The sequence below is a fragment of the Podarcis cretensis genome, assembly GCF_951804945.1.
Source record: "Podarcis cretensis genome assembly, chromosome: 2".
Classification (NCBI taxonomy): Eukaryota; Metazoa; Chordata; class Lepidosauria; order Squamata; family Lacertidae; genus Podarcis; species Podarcis cretensis.
Window position 1 is genome coordinate 4901684 of NC_137171.1, and position 15744 is coordinate 4917427.

The 15744-nt window shown below is 46.1% G+C and overlaps 1 protein-coding gene across 2 annotated transcripts in view; it reads right to left on the reverse strand.

Annotated features, from left to right (window-relative positions):
* The window catches only part of DCTN2 (dynactin subunit 2), a 42293-nt gene that overhangs the window by 5917 nt on the left and 20632 nt on the right, over positions 1-15744 (reverse strand). For both annotated transcript variants that reach the window (XM_079967103.1, XM_079967104.1), the window contains 5 exons: positions 5791-5887; positions 4899-4960; positions 3982-4080; positions 3554-3714; positions 1865-2018 (listed from right to left, as the gene is read on the reverse strand). In XM_079967103.1, coding sequence (XP_079823229.1) covers positions 1865-2018; positions 3554-3714; positions 3982-4080; positions 4899-4960; positions 5791-5887 — 573 coding nt within the window. The remainder of the gene's footprint in view (positions 1-1864; positions 2019-3553; positions 3715-3981; positions 4081-4898; positions 4961-5790; positions 5888-15744) is intronic.

Sequence of the window (15744 nt, forward strand, 5' to 3'; positions counted from 1 at the left end):
TTTGACCTATGGGGTACAACATGCCAGGAAATTGCCCTTCACAAGCCCCGCTGAAGTGATCAAGACCTGTGCAGGAACATGGCGCCTTGACTATATTCACTTTCATGGGGTTTGCTGAGGAAAACTTCCTAGATGGATTGGACTGGGTGGTAGGTGCACGTGCCTATTTAGATTTCATACCTCAAGGCACAAAAAAATTGTAAGTGTGGATGGATGGCTCAAGGAATCTAAAGCCAGGTGAAAATTCCAGAAGTTGGAAAGCTTGAAAGTTTGTCCAGAATGACATTATATTACCTACTGTATATGACTATGACAGAAATACACATCAATCATTTCAAATCAGCCACAAAGGTTCCCCCCTCCCCAAAAGTTCTCCACTGAGACTGACACTCGACTACAACTTCATTTCTTTCACCTAGAGGTTGCCAACCTTCTTGGGCACATTTGGAAGTTTGAGAAGGTGTCAGGGGCACCATCACAAAATGACTAATGTGTTGTGTGTGGCATAATCCGAAACTGGGGAAATGAGAGAAAGGAATCCAAAATGGTGTGGGCATGCCCTCCCACCCCCACCAACGGGGGACGGGGACACCTGCTTCAGCCACCACTGCACTTGCTTACAGAGAGAAGAACAATGGGAGGGATGGGTGTCTGATCCTGGCATCCAATGAGATATGGGCATGCTTAAGGGAGAGAGTATTCCACAGTCCTCCAGCAAAATGAAAAATCTTATCTGGATTTCTGCATCCCTGTGTCCCTTCCTCATCTGCTCAACGCAAACAAGACTTTGCCTATCACTCCCTCCACTTCTTTTGAGCTCCTTCCTAGCCATTTTAACAATGGTATTTTTGTGTTGCCTAGAATGGACGCCAAAAAGCAGGGTACAAATATGATTAATGACACCTTTTCCCACCACCACTTCAACCCCAGCATGAAGTAACTGGACCTGAAGCAGGCTGGAACCTACAGCCAGATCTTTCTTTTCAACAGTCCCAACAGAGTTGCAATCCACGTTCTGGGGAACCCTGAGCCCAGACTGTATAGAATATTACCGGGAAGACATTATCACTGTTTCCCACTCCTGCCTTCCCAAGCTTTCATGACTGTAGAATAAGTAAGTCAATAACCCCATTAACTCTAAAGCACTCAGAATGAAGTCACAGAGACTGCTGGGTGATGCAGATGTTAAAGGATTACTGAGAAAGTGTGGGGAAAGCAAAGGAGCCAAAATAAGGTTCATTATGATGCTCTATTCTGCTATGGGGTGAGAAAGGCTCAAACTTTGTGTGCAGTGGGGAGGGAAGGAGAAGATTCACAAAAATGATTTATGCTTGAAGATCTCCATGAGCCCTGTATATACACGCTGTGCGCGGGACAGGGAAGCAGCTTAGGAAAAAGGCTCTGCATTCTGGAAATTCCTTTCTTCAGTATCAAATACATTAACTTCATACAGACGCACAAGCCGAGTTGATGTATGTCCTAAGTCCCAGAGGAAGGGAACTATTCCTAGACATTACCGAGACCCTGATGCTCCCAGTCTCCAGCTCTCTTTAAGTGAAGACACATATGGACACAAAAATGCTCTGGAGCTTGGGGTCCTTGTGATGTCACAAGTACTAACCAACCAGCGCTGTGCACAATAGGCCTTTCCCCACTCAAATCAAACACCCCATAAAGCAACAGAATGCTCTCCTGCCCCCAGAGCTGAGCTTGGAGAGAGAAAGGCACTGCTGAATTGCATACTACAATGAGGGCGGTGCTAAGGCACCTTACTGCTGTACAAATGTAGCATCAGCTCATCATCCTAGCTATTTCCTTATAAGTCACAGAGGGGTCTCAAAGGATCAAATACTCCAGTTCTTACCTTGGCAGCCTGAGAGAATTTGTCCTGCTCAGGCCGGGAGTGCAGTTCATAAGTCACCATGTTTCCTGGGCCAGCCGCAGTTTTCGCTGGGCTCTTCCCACTTGCCGGGGACACCTTAGTACTCTTGGCTGTTTCCAGTTGAATGAGCAAACGTCTGACAAGTTGAAGAGGCCACAAATGTTTAGAGGGCACATGGTTAGGTCCCCGCTGACTACACTGGCCAGAATAGCTACCGCCTGCCGCAATGGATTTTGCATCAGAGATTGGAATAATGAAGGGGATGAGCAAAGTTAGAAGGGATGGGGACACTTTTCTCCTCTGTACGCTTGCAGCCAATGTCAGCTGGGAAATGGTTCATGTTTAGAAATTTACTTTGAACACGGTATACAGCAACTGGTCAACTAATCAAATCTAAAATGGTTGTTTTCAACTTTTTCAGATGACCATCCCTAGAAAGCACATATATTTCTGCACATAGCTCTTCAGGTACGCTAAAATTAGTATGTTAACCATTTTCCCTGCTTATATTTTCTTCTTAAAATCTAAAGAATGGAAAGGGAAAGGTATGCTATTGTGCTGCCATGTATTTAAATATTTACAAGTATTCCAATAAAAATAATTTCCAGGTAAATCTTTGAAAATAGCATTTAAACCACACTAAGTGCACTTTATTAATTTCCTTCCCTGCGGGAAATTTATACAGACTGCAAAACTAACAAGACTAAAAAAGATGTTTTACTAAAAGAAAAGTCAAAAAAGCTCACTGCATCTGATCCCCATCAATTTAGAACCAGTGGGAAATTCTCCAGACAATTTCCCCCAGTTCACACCCAAAAAATCACAACTCTCCTTGATGGTCTGCATTATGCAAGTTTATCTATGGGTATAATCCCTTAAAGCAAGGATGGGTTGCCTTGTGGTTGCTGTGGGACACCAGCAGCCCCAGTCAGCCTGCTCAATGGTTAGGAGATGATGGGCCAACTCAACTCTCCACCCTTGACTTAAGGGGATGAGCTGATGGCTCCATGGCCCCATCCAGTCCTATGATCCCATCACAATCTCAGCACTCCTACTAAATGCAATGTGCTCCACAGAGAGATGTACAACTGATCTCAAGCTTGTCCTAAAGTTGACACTCTTGGCCTTGCATGGCCTACTCTGAGGTGCAGAGCAGTGTTAAAAACTGAGATATGAAAGCTAGGAGCTAAATGGCCCCTTAAACCTAGGTTATGGGCACAGCAACGGAATGTCTAGGTATGCTTTTTTATAAGAATACAAAGCTGAAAATGAACGAACTGCAGCTAAAACATTATGTCCACTTTTCACATGGTCCCCTGCCCACCCCTGTAATATTCTTAAGAGTGGGTCTCTTCTCCAGTCAGAGAGTAGCTGGAAGTGGGGAGGCTGAAAATATCCCCCTTTCCTTCCACTCTGCAGTTTTAATATGAAATCTTAGGCGCAGTACTGTGCCCAGAGCTCAGACACTGCTCACACTAATTAAATTCCCGGTTGCAAAATGCGCCTAAGAACAATGTGAATTTCGAACACTGGTGCAGAGGGCCTGACCGCAGTAGTCAAGGGTGAAAGGCAGGTTCAGATGGACTCTTATGAAGACATGTTTTTCCAGGGCTAAGCAGCTTGTGGGACTAAGCCCAGGGGAACTGCAGTGCTGACTCCACCGTGACTTACTTGGCTAGAGCACCATCAGGATCTGTTAAGTTGATGGCTGCATCTGGCCCCAGCAGTTTCTCCAGGTGGGTGGAGACGAGTTGTTGTTTCAGGCTGGCCACCTGCTTAGCAAGGGCAACTGGTGTCAGTTTCTCCTCGGCAGCCGACTCCTTCACGGTGCTCTGTGGAAGAAGGGATAGAAGCTTTGAAAGCCTGGCATTCAGTAACTGTTTGGGGCACCATCCTCTCTGACCCTGGGCTGCTCCCCCTTGTACTGATACTAACCACAGCAGTAAAGCACATAGTCTTATTGGATAAGAAAGGCCTTCATTTTGCATTTGGGCCCGAGGACTAGACCAAGAAGATGGGTGGGTCCAAATCAATAGGGCCCACAGAGGAGCTGCGAGGGGGCCAGAAGGAAACAAGAACAGAGACCACCTTGATCTTACCTTGATCTTCTCTACTTCGGCAGTCAGCTCCTGAACTTCATGCAGCAGACGCTGGTATTTCTGCTGGGGAGTCTCCTTCACACCAAGGCCTTCCCCTAGCTTAAAAATAAAATAAGATTCTCAGGTCAATAGCAACACCAGAATTTTTGGGGGTAGCACAATTCCATCTCACCCCATCTCCTGTTGCAAGGCTGGCTCTAGGAAGGGCCATTCTCAATTCTTTCTGTGAGAGAGTTCATATATATATAGTCTAGATCAGCAATGAGAAGTCTTTTTCAACCTGAGGGTCACTTCCTAGAGGTGACATGTTAGTGGCTGATGGGGCCAGAGGCAGAACTGAGCAGGGCAATTAATGGGAAGTTCAAGAATGCCATGAATTCCTGCTCCTGTGGAGTCCATGCCACGGGCTGGTCATCCATGGCAATGGCTAACCTGAGGAAGGCTGGTGGATGGGAGGTCTTGCCTCCTAGCAGATTTGGACTACAAGCCCATCCTGGCCCTGGACCCTTAAGAAAATAGGTAGTGGATATAGAGGAAGTTGAAGCCCTATTTAAGGCTCAGTCTGGGCTTGCTGCTTGTTGAAGCAACATCCAAACCTGTGTGTAACTTCCATCCCAGGCTCCAGTTGGGGCTACTGAGAGTTCTCCCTGCCTTGCTTGTTGGTGAACCTTGACCTTGTTTATAAGAACTGACCCCGCTATCTGAACTTGCCTTGCTGGATCCTGGGCCTTGGCTAGACTTGACTCTTCTTCTTGGATTCTGAACTAATACTGGTGCCACGTGACCTCCTGCCCTGACTGTGTGTCTAGCACACGCCTCTACTTAAGGCTACAATCTCATTCTCCAGCTGAGATACAGCTTGGTACAGAGCAAAGGTTTTCCTTTCGGTCTACAGTTCATCTGAGTTAGTTACTTACCATTTCATAGTCTCCAGACTCATAGCCAGTTCTCTTGGTTTTGCTAATACGATCAGAGAAATCTAGAAATCAAAAGGGGGAAAGGGGGGAAAATCTTTCTGTACTTTTAGACTGAACAGCTTCAAGTTTCATGTTTTCCATTAAAATTAAGTTACAGGATTCACAATTGGAGCTAGTAGTTCTTTGCTCAGCAGCTCATATTTGTAGAACGGCCTTTTGACTTTTCTACCAACTTCTCACAGACTTCATACCAGGGCCAAGGCAGGCCTGGCTGCACAACTGTGCCTTCAAGTTTTAGGTAGACTATAAGAAGCTTTCTTATACCAAGCTAGGCCTGTACTATATTGTCTATACTGTATGGTAGTGGCTCTCTGGGTTTTCAGACATGGCACATCACCAGCCTTACCCAGAGATGTCAGGAATTGAATCTGGGACCTTCTGCATGGAAAGCAAGGGCCTGGCTACTGAGCTTGATCCATCATCTGTAAGGACCAGTGTTCAAAACTGCAAAAGAAACCCTGTTGCTTCCTCTGGTTCAGAACAAACCTGAAGATCTCCATTCAAGGGCAGGCTAACATCTTGTACGTCCAACACACACACACACACAACCACTGAAAAATAGTCATGCATGTATTGTGCTGCATCTCACATCTGCAGGCAATGAGACAAATGACTGGCAGACATAAGCTAAACTAGGAATAAGTTATTTGAAATGTTCAGTATGTATATAACGTTATTATTGTAAATTATTAAGGCATTTTAAACAAGGATCCTTGGGTTCTTTGAGGATTGCTTTGAATGTTTTTCTTTGGTACATTTTCTAGTCCGGATCTACTGCTCCCCCACCACCCTGGACACATACTCAAGAAAGGGCCTCTGGAGAAACACTTACCTAGTCCTTTAGTGCCCACTCGCTTGTCCTTAAATTTGTCATAAGCCGCATTGGGGTTGACTATGATATGTTCCACACTGGTGCTAGTTAGCTCCTCCTGTGTAGAGAGAAAAACAAACAAATATCAGAGCACCCAGCCTTATTTTTCTCCACCTCCCCAAACCACCTTCCCAACCTCAACCAACAGATTCCAAGCAATCTTCACAAGGGCCAGCAGAACAGAGGAGATGCTCTGTTAGCAAACCTGACACTCTTGGTAGTCCCAGCAGGCATAATGTTGAAGCACTCCTGCAGTGCTTAGTCCACAGAAACCACTAATGGTGCTGAAAAGCAAGGAGAGCTATTCCCCCCACTGGCTGGAAAGGAATAACTTGGGTCAAACAGAAACTTCTCTCCCCTTAGGTCAGATTTGAACTACAATGGTACCTTGGTTCTCAAATTTAATCCGTTCCAGGAGTCAGTTCGACTCCCAAAACCGTTCGAAAACCACGGTGTGGCCTCCAGTTGGCTGCAGGAGCTTCCTGCACTCAAGCGGAAGCTGTGTCAGACATTTGGCTTCCGAAAAACGTTTGCACACCAGAACACTTACTTCCAGGTTTGCGTCATTCAGGAACTGATTTATTCGACAACTAAGCCATTTGAGAACCAAAGGGTTGGTTGTTTCCCCCTATAGCACACGGCAGAGCTCATTTGCTCTAGTCCCCTGAAACAAGCTGCTCTGCAATCAATTGTGGTGCACTGCTCCAGTGCGTCAGTAAGAACCTGTAAGGAATCTTGTAAGGATTTATGCAAGCAGAATTTGGTCTTTAGTGATGGGATTACATTGGCTGGCTCTCTGGGCCCTTCCAGTCCTGCAGACAGTCATGGATCTGAATAGGGATGGCCAAATGGGCAGACCAGCAAAGAGCATGAGTAACCAGTGCATCTCATATACATGTGACTGGCCACTGGGAGAACAAGATGGCGGACTAGACGGGTGTTTGGCCTGATCCAGCAGGCCTCATGTACAAAAAAAACCTGACCAAGAGATACTGGTTTGCATCTTCATTCAGATGCTAAGCCCTTTCAAATATTGGCTTTGAACATGCCTTGGGCTGCAAACATGGGCTGGAAGACCCTAGAGCAGTCCTCACCAACCTGGTGCCCTACAGATGTTTGGGGTCACAACACCCATCAGTCCCAGCCAGCACAAAGGCTGCTCTAGGGAAGCCAAGAGAACTACCACTGTTCCACTTTGGCTACGTCCACACAGCTATCTAACAAAGCCTGTTTTGGCTCCTGAGTTGTTCTGAAACATGGAGCAAAGAAGAGGAGTACTGTTTGAGGTAGGGTGGGGTGAGGCAGCACTTCTGCTTCTGAACTGTTCATTCTTGTGAACTTTTTATGAAAGGAATGAACACACAGGAGCCACTCAAAAAGGAGAAGATATAGACCGCCTGCCTGATGTGCAGGGTGGGTGGTGCAAGCTGACATACCACCTAGACACAGGAAAACTCAGCTATGTGACTCTCTGGTTCAGAGCATGGAGGTCTGCAAAACAAAATGAAAAGCTGCTGGGTTCTCTCTGTAGGTGAAAGACCTGCTGGGATTGCCTGTAGAGAACTACATCTGCCTTCTTCACCCTTAATAGCCAAGGACAACATGGTATGCTAAAATCAAGTACTGGTGGGCACCTCCCCATACACAAAAACATCCATATAACATTAGGCCTAGGAATGCCCTGAAGGATGGAGACAAGAGTGTGTTATGAAAAGGCTGCTGTTACATGGCCAGGCAGATATTGACCTGGTAAAGTTGAGTGTTCATTTAAAACAGGAGTGGGAAGGGTTAAAAAGGGGATTATATTAATAAGACTAACAAACCATCTGGCCTTTCTGGAGGGATTATGTGACAGCCCCTACTCCTTTTTCAAAACAGGGGGGAGGGGAAATCAGCAAGGAAGGGGGTGGAATTCAGACAATATCCATTTTGTTTTCCAATAACGGGTCTCACAGTTCCTTGGGTGAAGCGGCTATCAAATGCCAGCCAAAGCAGCATTTCCATTTTCTTCCTGTGAAGGAGATGTGTGAGAGCCAATTCCAGCAATCAACATACAGGAAATCAGGAAACTGGTTCAAATAAGAATTTAATTAAAGTGCAGGGAGGAGGAGAAGGCTGGTTAATTACCCACAGAATTTCCATTACATTTAATTGCATTAGATCCCACTCCAGGTGAAAAAGTGACATGCAGGTTCCAGAGGTATGCAGGATTACAAGAGAGCAGCACTTTGCAGAACATTCACATGCCTGATCTAGGCTGCTGCAAATGTAACCAACCCAGGGGTGATAAAAATACAGGTTTATTAGTCATGACAGCTTAATATTACCTCTGGTATCAGAGAGGCTGCCTGCCTCTCAATACCAGCAGCTGAGGACCCTGAATGGGAGGGGGCTTGTGCACTCAGGCCTAGCTTGTGGGCAGACGTATACATATACATACACTGCCCTTCACCCAAGGATCACAGGGCAGTTTACAATATAAAAACACAAAATACATAGCATAACAATAAGTAAAGGTAAAGGTATCCCTGCCCGTATGGGCCAGTCATGTCCGACTCTAGGGTTGTGCGCCCATCTCACTTAAGAGGCCGGGGGCCAGCGCTGTCCGGAGACACTTCCGGGTCACGTGGCCAGCGTGACGAAGCTGCTCTGGCGAGCCAGCACCAGCACAGCACATGGAAACGCCGTTTACCTTCCCGCTAGTAAGCGGTACCTATTTATCTACTTTCACTTAGGGGTGCTTTCGAACTGCTAGGTGGGCAGGAGCTGGGACCGAAAGATGGGAGCTCACCCCGCCGCGGGGATTCGAACCGCCGACCATGCGATCGGCAAGCCCTAGGCACTGAGGTTTTACCCACAGCGCCACCCGCGTCCCAGCATAACAATAAACCAAACAATAATCACTCCCCTGCTCAGTTTAAAAGGCACAAGATTGTTTAATTAGCTGAAGTCCAGGAAGAAGAGGAATGTTTGTTTCCACCTGGCAGCTAAAGATATGTAATGAAGATCCCAGGTCCCAGGGGAGAGCATTCCACAAACAGGTAGTGATAACAGAAAAGCCCCTGTTCTCATGCTGCCACGCCCTGGACTTCTTGTGGATTGGACACACAAAGAAGGGCCTCAGGTGATGATTGCAGGGCTTGGGTCAGTTCATATGGGGAGAGGCGGTCCTTGATGTATCATAGGCCTCTTGTTAGCCCCTATGGAAAACAGGATCCTGGACTAGGTGGGCTCTTCTTACGTTCTTACACCTGAGATGGTTCCACTGAAAGGATTTTAAGGCTGTCTTCGCGTCCTGCCACAGGCTCTCCTAAACCAAAGGCGTTCTGCAAAGGAGCAAGCTGTACATAGCAGAAACACCAGGTGGGGCTAGGTTTACATGGTGGCTTTGCTACTTCAGAGCTTCCAATCAACATTGACAATGGCTTTCTGCAGTGCTTGCAATTCAGGCTGTGACAGAATCCTAGAGGGTTACTTGCCAAAAGGCACAGGGGTTTTAAGGTGGAACCTGGCAGAACCAAGAGCTATCCAAACTGGAAGCAGCTTGAGTACAAAAAGACCTGAGGCTCGAGGAAAGCAGAACAGGTCAGAACTTAGCTCCCAAAAACCCAGCATCTTGTTCCAAGAGGGGACAGCAAGGGAACAAGACAGCTATGTGTACATTAGGCCAACTAGCCATTGCCCTGCTAAGGTGTGGCAAACTGCCATGAATCAATGAGGTGTCTCTCCATTGTTGTGGCTGGGTGCATTCATTAACCCAGAAACACCAAGCTGTTGTGAATCAGAGGCAGCTTTGTGCCATATCTGAGATGGGTCCTCAGCAACAACTTCCCACGCCAGCTGAGGCAATTGTTGAGGGTTGGTTTGTTGTTGTTGTTGTTGTTTTTACAAAAATGCTAAAATAACCGTGATTTTTTTTTTATTGACTTGCCACCTTTTGGAAATCCCCCCCCCCCTGGACATCAATTCAACCTTTGAAATCCTGGTAATGTCAGCCCCACCCTAGAAAAGAAGGTCCCTTCTCACTTAAGGGAAGCACCACTCTGCATCTGAGCTAGAGAGAGCTCTGCTATTGACTACAAGTCAGCCTCTCCTATTGCTAAGTGCTAGAGAGAGGCAGGCATTCTGCCAGTGCTCTTGGAAGCAGCACGGTGGCTGTAATGGCCTCTGATGGGAAATCTATGGCTGCATCAAGGCCAGACTATTTTTGAAGAGCTATTACAAGAGCCTCACATTCCTGCTCCTTTGGTCCTGCACATTAAAGACGCTGGAAGAGGCTGTTCTCAAAACAACAACGGCAAAAAATAGCTGCATCAGATTAAAGCGGCTATGAAATCGCAGCACAGGAGGCAATTGTTACAAGCAACAAATAGATGTGCTCCACCAGGCAGGTGTTATCTTTGCATGACCTTGAAAGGACACCTTGAGATCACTGCATCCAAAGACTTCTCACCAGCGCCTACAATGTTGAACACCTTCATTAAAAGCAAGGTGAGGATAAAGCCTGAGGACCTGATCAGGCCCTTTGGGACTCACACATCACCCCACCTTGCTCTGCGGAAATGAATATACTATCATCGGTATTGACAAGTGGGAGTTTGGAAATTTCTCATCACAGGAAATTACTTTTACTTTATCTTTAAATCTTACAGAAAACTGTTTTAAAATGGCAACTCAGTGGAAAATTCATAAACTATTAAATAATTAATGGCAAATGTTGGATATTGATGTTAGAGGTGACCTTGTCCCCTTGCCGTGATGATGTGCAAAGGCAAACAAATACTGGAATATTGCTAATCCACAACAAGGAACTGTCACCCATCTACAGACCACCTACAAATCATTTCATGGACCATCGAACAATACAATACGAACACTCAAAATACCATATTTTTCCATGTATAAGACGACCCCTATTTTGTTGAACCCAAAATTAAGAAATAAATATTTTGAACATCAAACAGAACAACTTTGATATTTTATCAAATATTCAAAGCACCAGTATATTTAGTACCGTATCTTTAAACATCAAACAGAACAACTTTTTTTTCATTTAGAATGCCCGGGAGTGCTCTTGTTCTGCCTAACCTGGCTTGCCGCAACGGTCCGCATTGGTTGGCCGAAGTGGTAAGTGAAATGAATGGCAGTTCCGGCAGCTTCCTCATAGCACCTAGGGCGGATTTCTTTAATTTGGTAAAACGTCCAGGGTTTTTTGTACTGAGTGGGTGCATTCCCTTTGAATGGAAACTGGGAGTGGAGTGTGCTGGGTGGTAGGAGCCCACAGGTGAGAGCCAAAGTGTGTGTTTCTGTGTGCAAGTGTGTGTGCAAGTTAGGAAGGGAGGCTGGAGGAACTGGGAGCAGCAGCAGTGGCAATGGCAACATGTTAAGCTCATGATGCCTAGCAGCTGTCCTGCTCTGCTGCCACCACCAAGGAAGCACCAGATGAGAGATGAGGAGCTGCTGGCTGCCTCTCCAGCCCTCTTGGCTCTGGTCAGCTGCTCCACTTGCAACCTCCCAGGCATGTACGTGGCGGGTGCCGTTCCCGGGCCTTGGGCGAGGAGGGAGCAGCTGCAAGGCCTGCTCAGCCCCTTCGGTTGGGTGGGTGTTTGGTGCATTGTCTGGAGTGCCTTTTCCAAGCTATGCTGTGCTTTTGCCCTTTTGGTGGTGGTTTGTAAACTTCCCACTGCAAAAGTGACCCTCCTCATCCTCCCTTGCAGGCTTTAGATAAGGGGGGGGTGGGTGTGGGTGTGTGGGTGTGGGTGTGTTTTCTCCCGAAATAATATCTTGAAATATCCCTAGGCTTCCTGCACTACTGGTAAGTAGTGTTTTTCTTAAGCATCCATGTATGAGATGATCCCCAATTTTTTACTAATTTTTTAAAGTGAGAAACATCTGTCTTATACATGGAAAAATATGGTAATTTATTGGTAGCAGCGAGCCGGACATCTACTAATTATTAGAAATCAATGTACAGAAACTATAAAGGAAGTGAGTAATGAAAATCTGGAAGACAATTTAGTAACAGTAGTAGTATCTACCGTATTTTTCCGTGTATAAGACACCCCCATGTATAAGACGACCCCTATTTATTTGAACCCAAAATTTAAAAAACAATCAATCCCTAAAACAGAAGTGAAAATCTGGATGACCGGCGCCGGCAAGCTGTTGATCTTTTGGGGTGCAATCGCCCTCATAATTTCCAGCATGAGGTGCATGCAGTACACCGTGGTGCAGGAGCAAAGGCAGCGGTTGGGGCACCGCAATGTCCCCCTTGGTGGCAGCTGCTGCTGTGGGGAAGCGAGGGGAAGGAGGCTCCTAAACAGGATTACCAAGGAAGAGCCAGGGGAAGGCAGTGCCCACTCTGTGCTATGCCGTCGAGTAAACTGAGCTGAGGAAGGTGGTGAGCGGGCTGGGGGCAGGGTGGGAGTTTGAGAGAGAAAGAGGGGGAAAAGGAAAGAAGGGCAAAGAGAGGTAGCTGAGGCAGCTCTCAGCGGTGGCAGCTGCTCTTGATCCGGTGGTCAAGCCAGCAGGGGCTTCAGGAGGCGAGCCAGTCGCCAGCATGCAGTCCAGAGGGGGAGGAGAAAGGGGGGATGGCAGCAGGAGGGACCGCCTCAGTCCCCCCAAGCCAAAATCCCGGACATATGCTTAAATATTTAAAGAAATCCCCCCAGGTGCCCATGTTCCGTGTACAAGATAACCCCCAATTTGTTACTATATTTTTTTAGCAAGAAACCTCGTCTTATACACGGAAAAATATGGTAAAAGGTCACCAGTTAAGTTATGGGCTGCGAATGAGCTATGCGCACCAGTGATTTGCTACGTAAATGCTAGAGCAGGTGTAGCTGACATGGTGCTCTCTAGCACAGCACATGGCCATTACAACAACTGGGAGGAAAATCACTCTCAGCAATTTTCAAGCATTTCGTCAGGAAAAATAGTTTGGGAACCACTAGCCCTAGGTTATTGCCCAGAATCTAAGCTATGTGCTCCTGAATGCAACACTCAGGAGCTTGGTGGCAGAAATGTCTGTGTTCCTTGGAAGAAAAGCCATTACGGCAAGTGTCCTCATGGGAGAAAGCTTGAAAGGCCCTGCTCCATGGTATCACAGCTCCTCCCCTTGTATTCTCTTTTACCAGTTCCTCTTTTTAGAACATAAAACTAAGCCTCAAGGCAACTCACACTTAGCCATGGTTTTATAAGAGGAGGTAGGCAATTATTTCAACTGCAGGTAGCAGCAGCATTTCACAGCAGGCCCTGCAAACTGCTGGATTTTAACAGCAGTTGTTAATATTTGAAAAATCTCCTCACCCCTGATAAGGACTTAAAGCACTCTTTAGAAAACCCAGTCCATCTTAGGGGTCCTGGACTGTACAAGCTCTGATGCACTACAGTAACATGTCAAGCGGCAATTACAAGCAATCCCAAAATGCCTTGGCATGGATTCCACCTAGAGGTCACAGGCCGTATCTGAGTTAAGCAGCCATAATGGCTTTAAGATTAACACAACAGTCTGGAGGAATCAGCTGCATGTTGATATTTAAATGTACGCACTGAGTCCTCTTAGCAACTATATAGTAATTTCATGCTACTGGCACATGTGCTGTTTTTGTTTTAAAAGATCAGGATGCTGTTCTTACAGAATGGCACACAGAGCTACTGCTCCTTTGGTCCCAGAGGAGAGAATCTCACTTCACCCATGATGTTCTTAAGGGTGCCCCCAAACACCTTCAAATGTGACGTGTGGATAAAGTGTTGGGAAAGCCTTCTCTGAATTTTAGCAAATGCTGCCTACCCGATCACTACAGCATATTTCTTTTTAAGGCAAGTATAAGTTCTGTTTCAATAGCAGTCACTGAATTCTGCACGAAAGGCCCTATTACCGTATTTTTCACTCTGTAAGACACACCCGACCATAAGATGCACCTAGTTTTTAGAGGAGGAAAACAAGAAACAAGAAAGCAACGCAAAGCCTCTTGAGTGAAGAGGGAGGAGCGCTCCCCACTGCGCTCAAGAGGCTTCAGTGATAGCTGCACAGCCTGCATTTGCTCCCTAAGACGAACACACATTTCCCCTTACTTTTTAGGAGGGAAAAAGTGCATCTTATAGAGCGAAAAATACGGTATGTGTGTCCCAATGACTCAAAGGAGCCAACCAGAACGTGACACCTGCACCAAAGTTTGTGTGGCAAAATACAATTCCATACAATTGTAGAGTTGCAAGGACACCCTAGTCCAACTCTGCTCAACTATAGCATTCCTGGCAGAAGGTACTCAAACCTCTGTTTAGATACTTCCAGCCAAAGAAGAGAGCCTGCCATCTCCCAAGGTAGGCTATGGCACTACCAAACAGCTTCTATAGTTATGGAAATTTATCCTGAGGCAGTCTCTCTCAAACTCTTCCCCTGACCCCTCATGGACCACTTGGAAACTGCCAGGTGTCTCAGTGGATCACTTAATAAACTTTTTCTTTTGTCCTACAAGTTAAAGCACAAATGTAACTCATGGTTTAATAACATCCCCCCCCTCCAGTGCTGCTTTATGACCATCACAGACCCTAGGCTAGTCTTGCCAGCCTGTTTGAGATCATATGCCCTGGTCAAAACAGCCTAGATATCTGTGTTTTGTGTATGTGCGTGTTTGCATGTGTGCATAATTGATCAGGTACAGAGCCAAGTACAGTTGTTCTCAATTGTTCCCCCCTTTTTATTTGTTGACTACCTGCATGGAGCCCATGGACCACCAGTGGTTTGCACATCACTGTTTGAGAACCTCTGTCTTGATATTTAGCTGAAATCGGCTGTCATTTCCGCCCACTGGTTCTAGTCCTACCCATTCTGATGATTGCTTCCAACCCAGGGCTAAACCTAAGAGGACACAGCACCCTCCTGAGACATAACCAAAGTTGGCCCTGCCTACTCTGGAGCACCAGAGACTGTCACAACTAGACAGTCCAAGCTGGAGGGAAGGCATTTATGCCCCCCAAATGTTTCCTTTGGTTTTATATGACAGATGGAAATTTTGTTGTGGACTGATCAGTCTGATTCATCTCTGTATTGTTGGGATGGGGATTAGAACGTGATGTCACCCCAGATCAGACTAGCTAACAATCTTGATTATTCATCTGATATTTGGAACAACGCACATGGTTTTGGCTACCCATCTCAAAGGCAAAAAGTAAGCTGGGAAACGTGCAGGAAATGACTGCCATGAGATGTTGGTGACTGCCAATGACCTAGATGGAATTACAAGGTTCGGGGGAGGGGGGAATCATGAAAATATTAGCTAAGTGGAGTCTCCATGTTCAAAAGCAGTATGACTGTCAAATAGCAATTGCAGGGGGTCAACACTGGGACAAGGGGTTATTACACTCTTAGTTTGCTTATGGGCTTTCCAGAGGCATCTTGTTGGCCACTGTGAGACGCTGAACTAGATGGACCTTCAGTCTGATCCCACAGGGCTTTTATTCTCTTTTGCTGAAAGTGAACTTTGCTCTGAAAGACTGATAAGATCTAAAGGGCATTTCTGCATTTTAGTCATTTGTCATCAGCTTATACAAGATGACATCCTGCACATTACCAGCAGCTAGGAGGAACTGTTATCAGAATTCTACCAGAGCCAGCCCAACCATTAGGGAGAGTACACTGGCAGATTTAAGAAGCCACAAAAAGTGGCAAATCAGCCAATAATTTACTTTATTAGATGTTCATTTTACTTGGGTGAGCAGGAAGCCATTTGGATTTTGTGTCACAAGCCACAAAATGTCTTTGCAAAGGCCATGAGAAGCAGCTTACTGCAACACACAGAAAACCGCTTTTTTCAAGCCCTCCAGAGTGGCAAGATTTAGCAAAGACAAAAGGTTAGCAACTAGAAGTTTATCAGCACAAACACCAAAGCAGACGGAAGGCGCAGCTCCTTA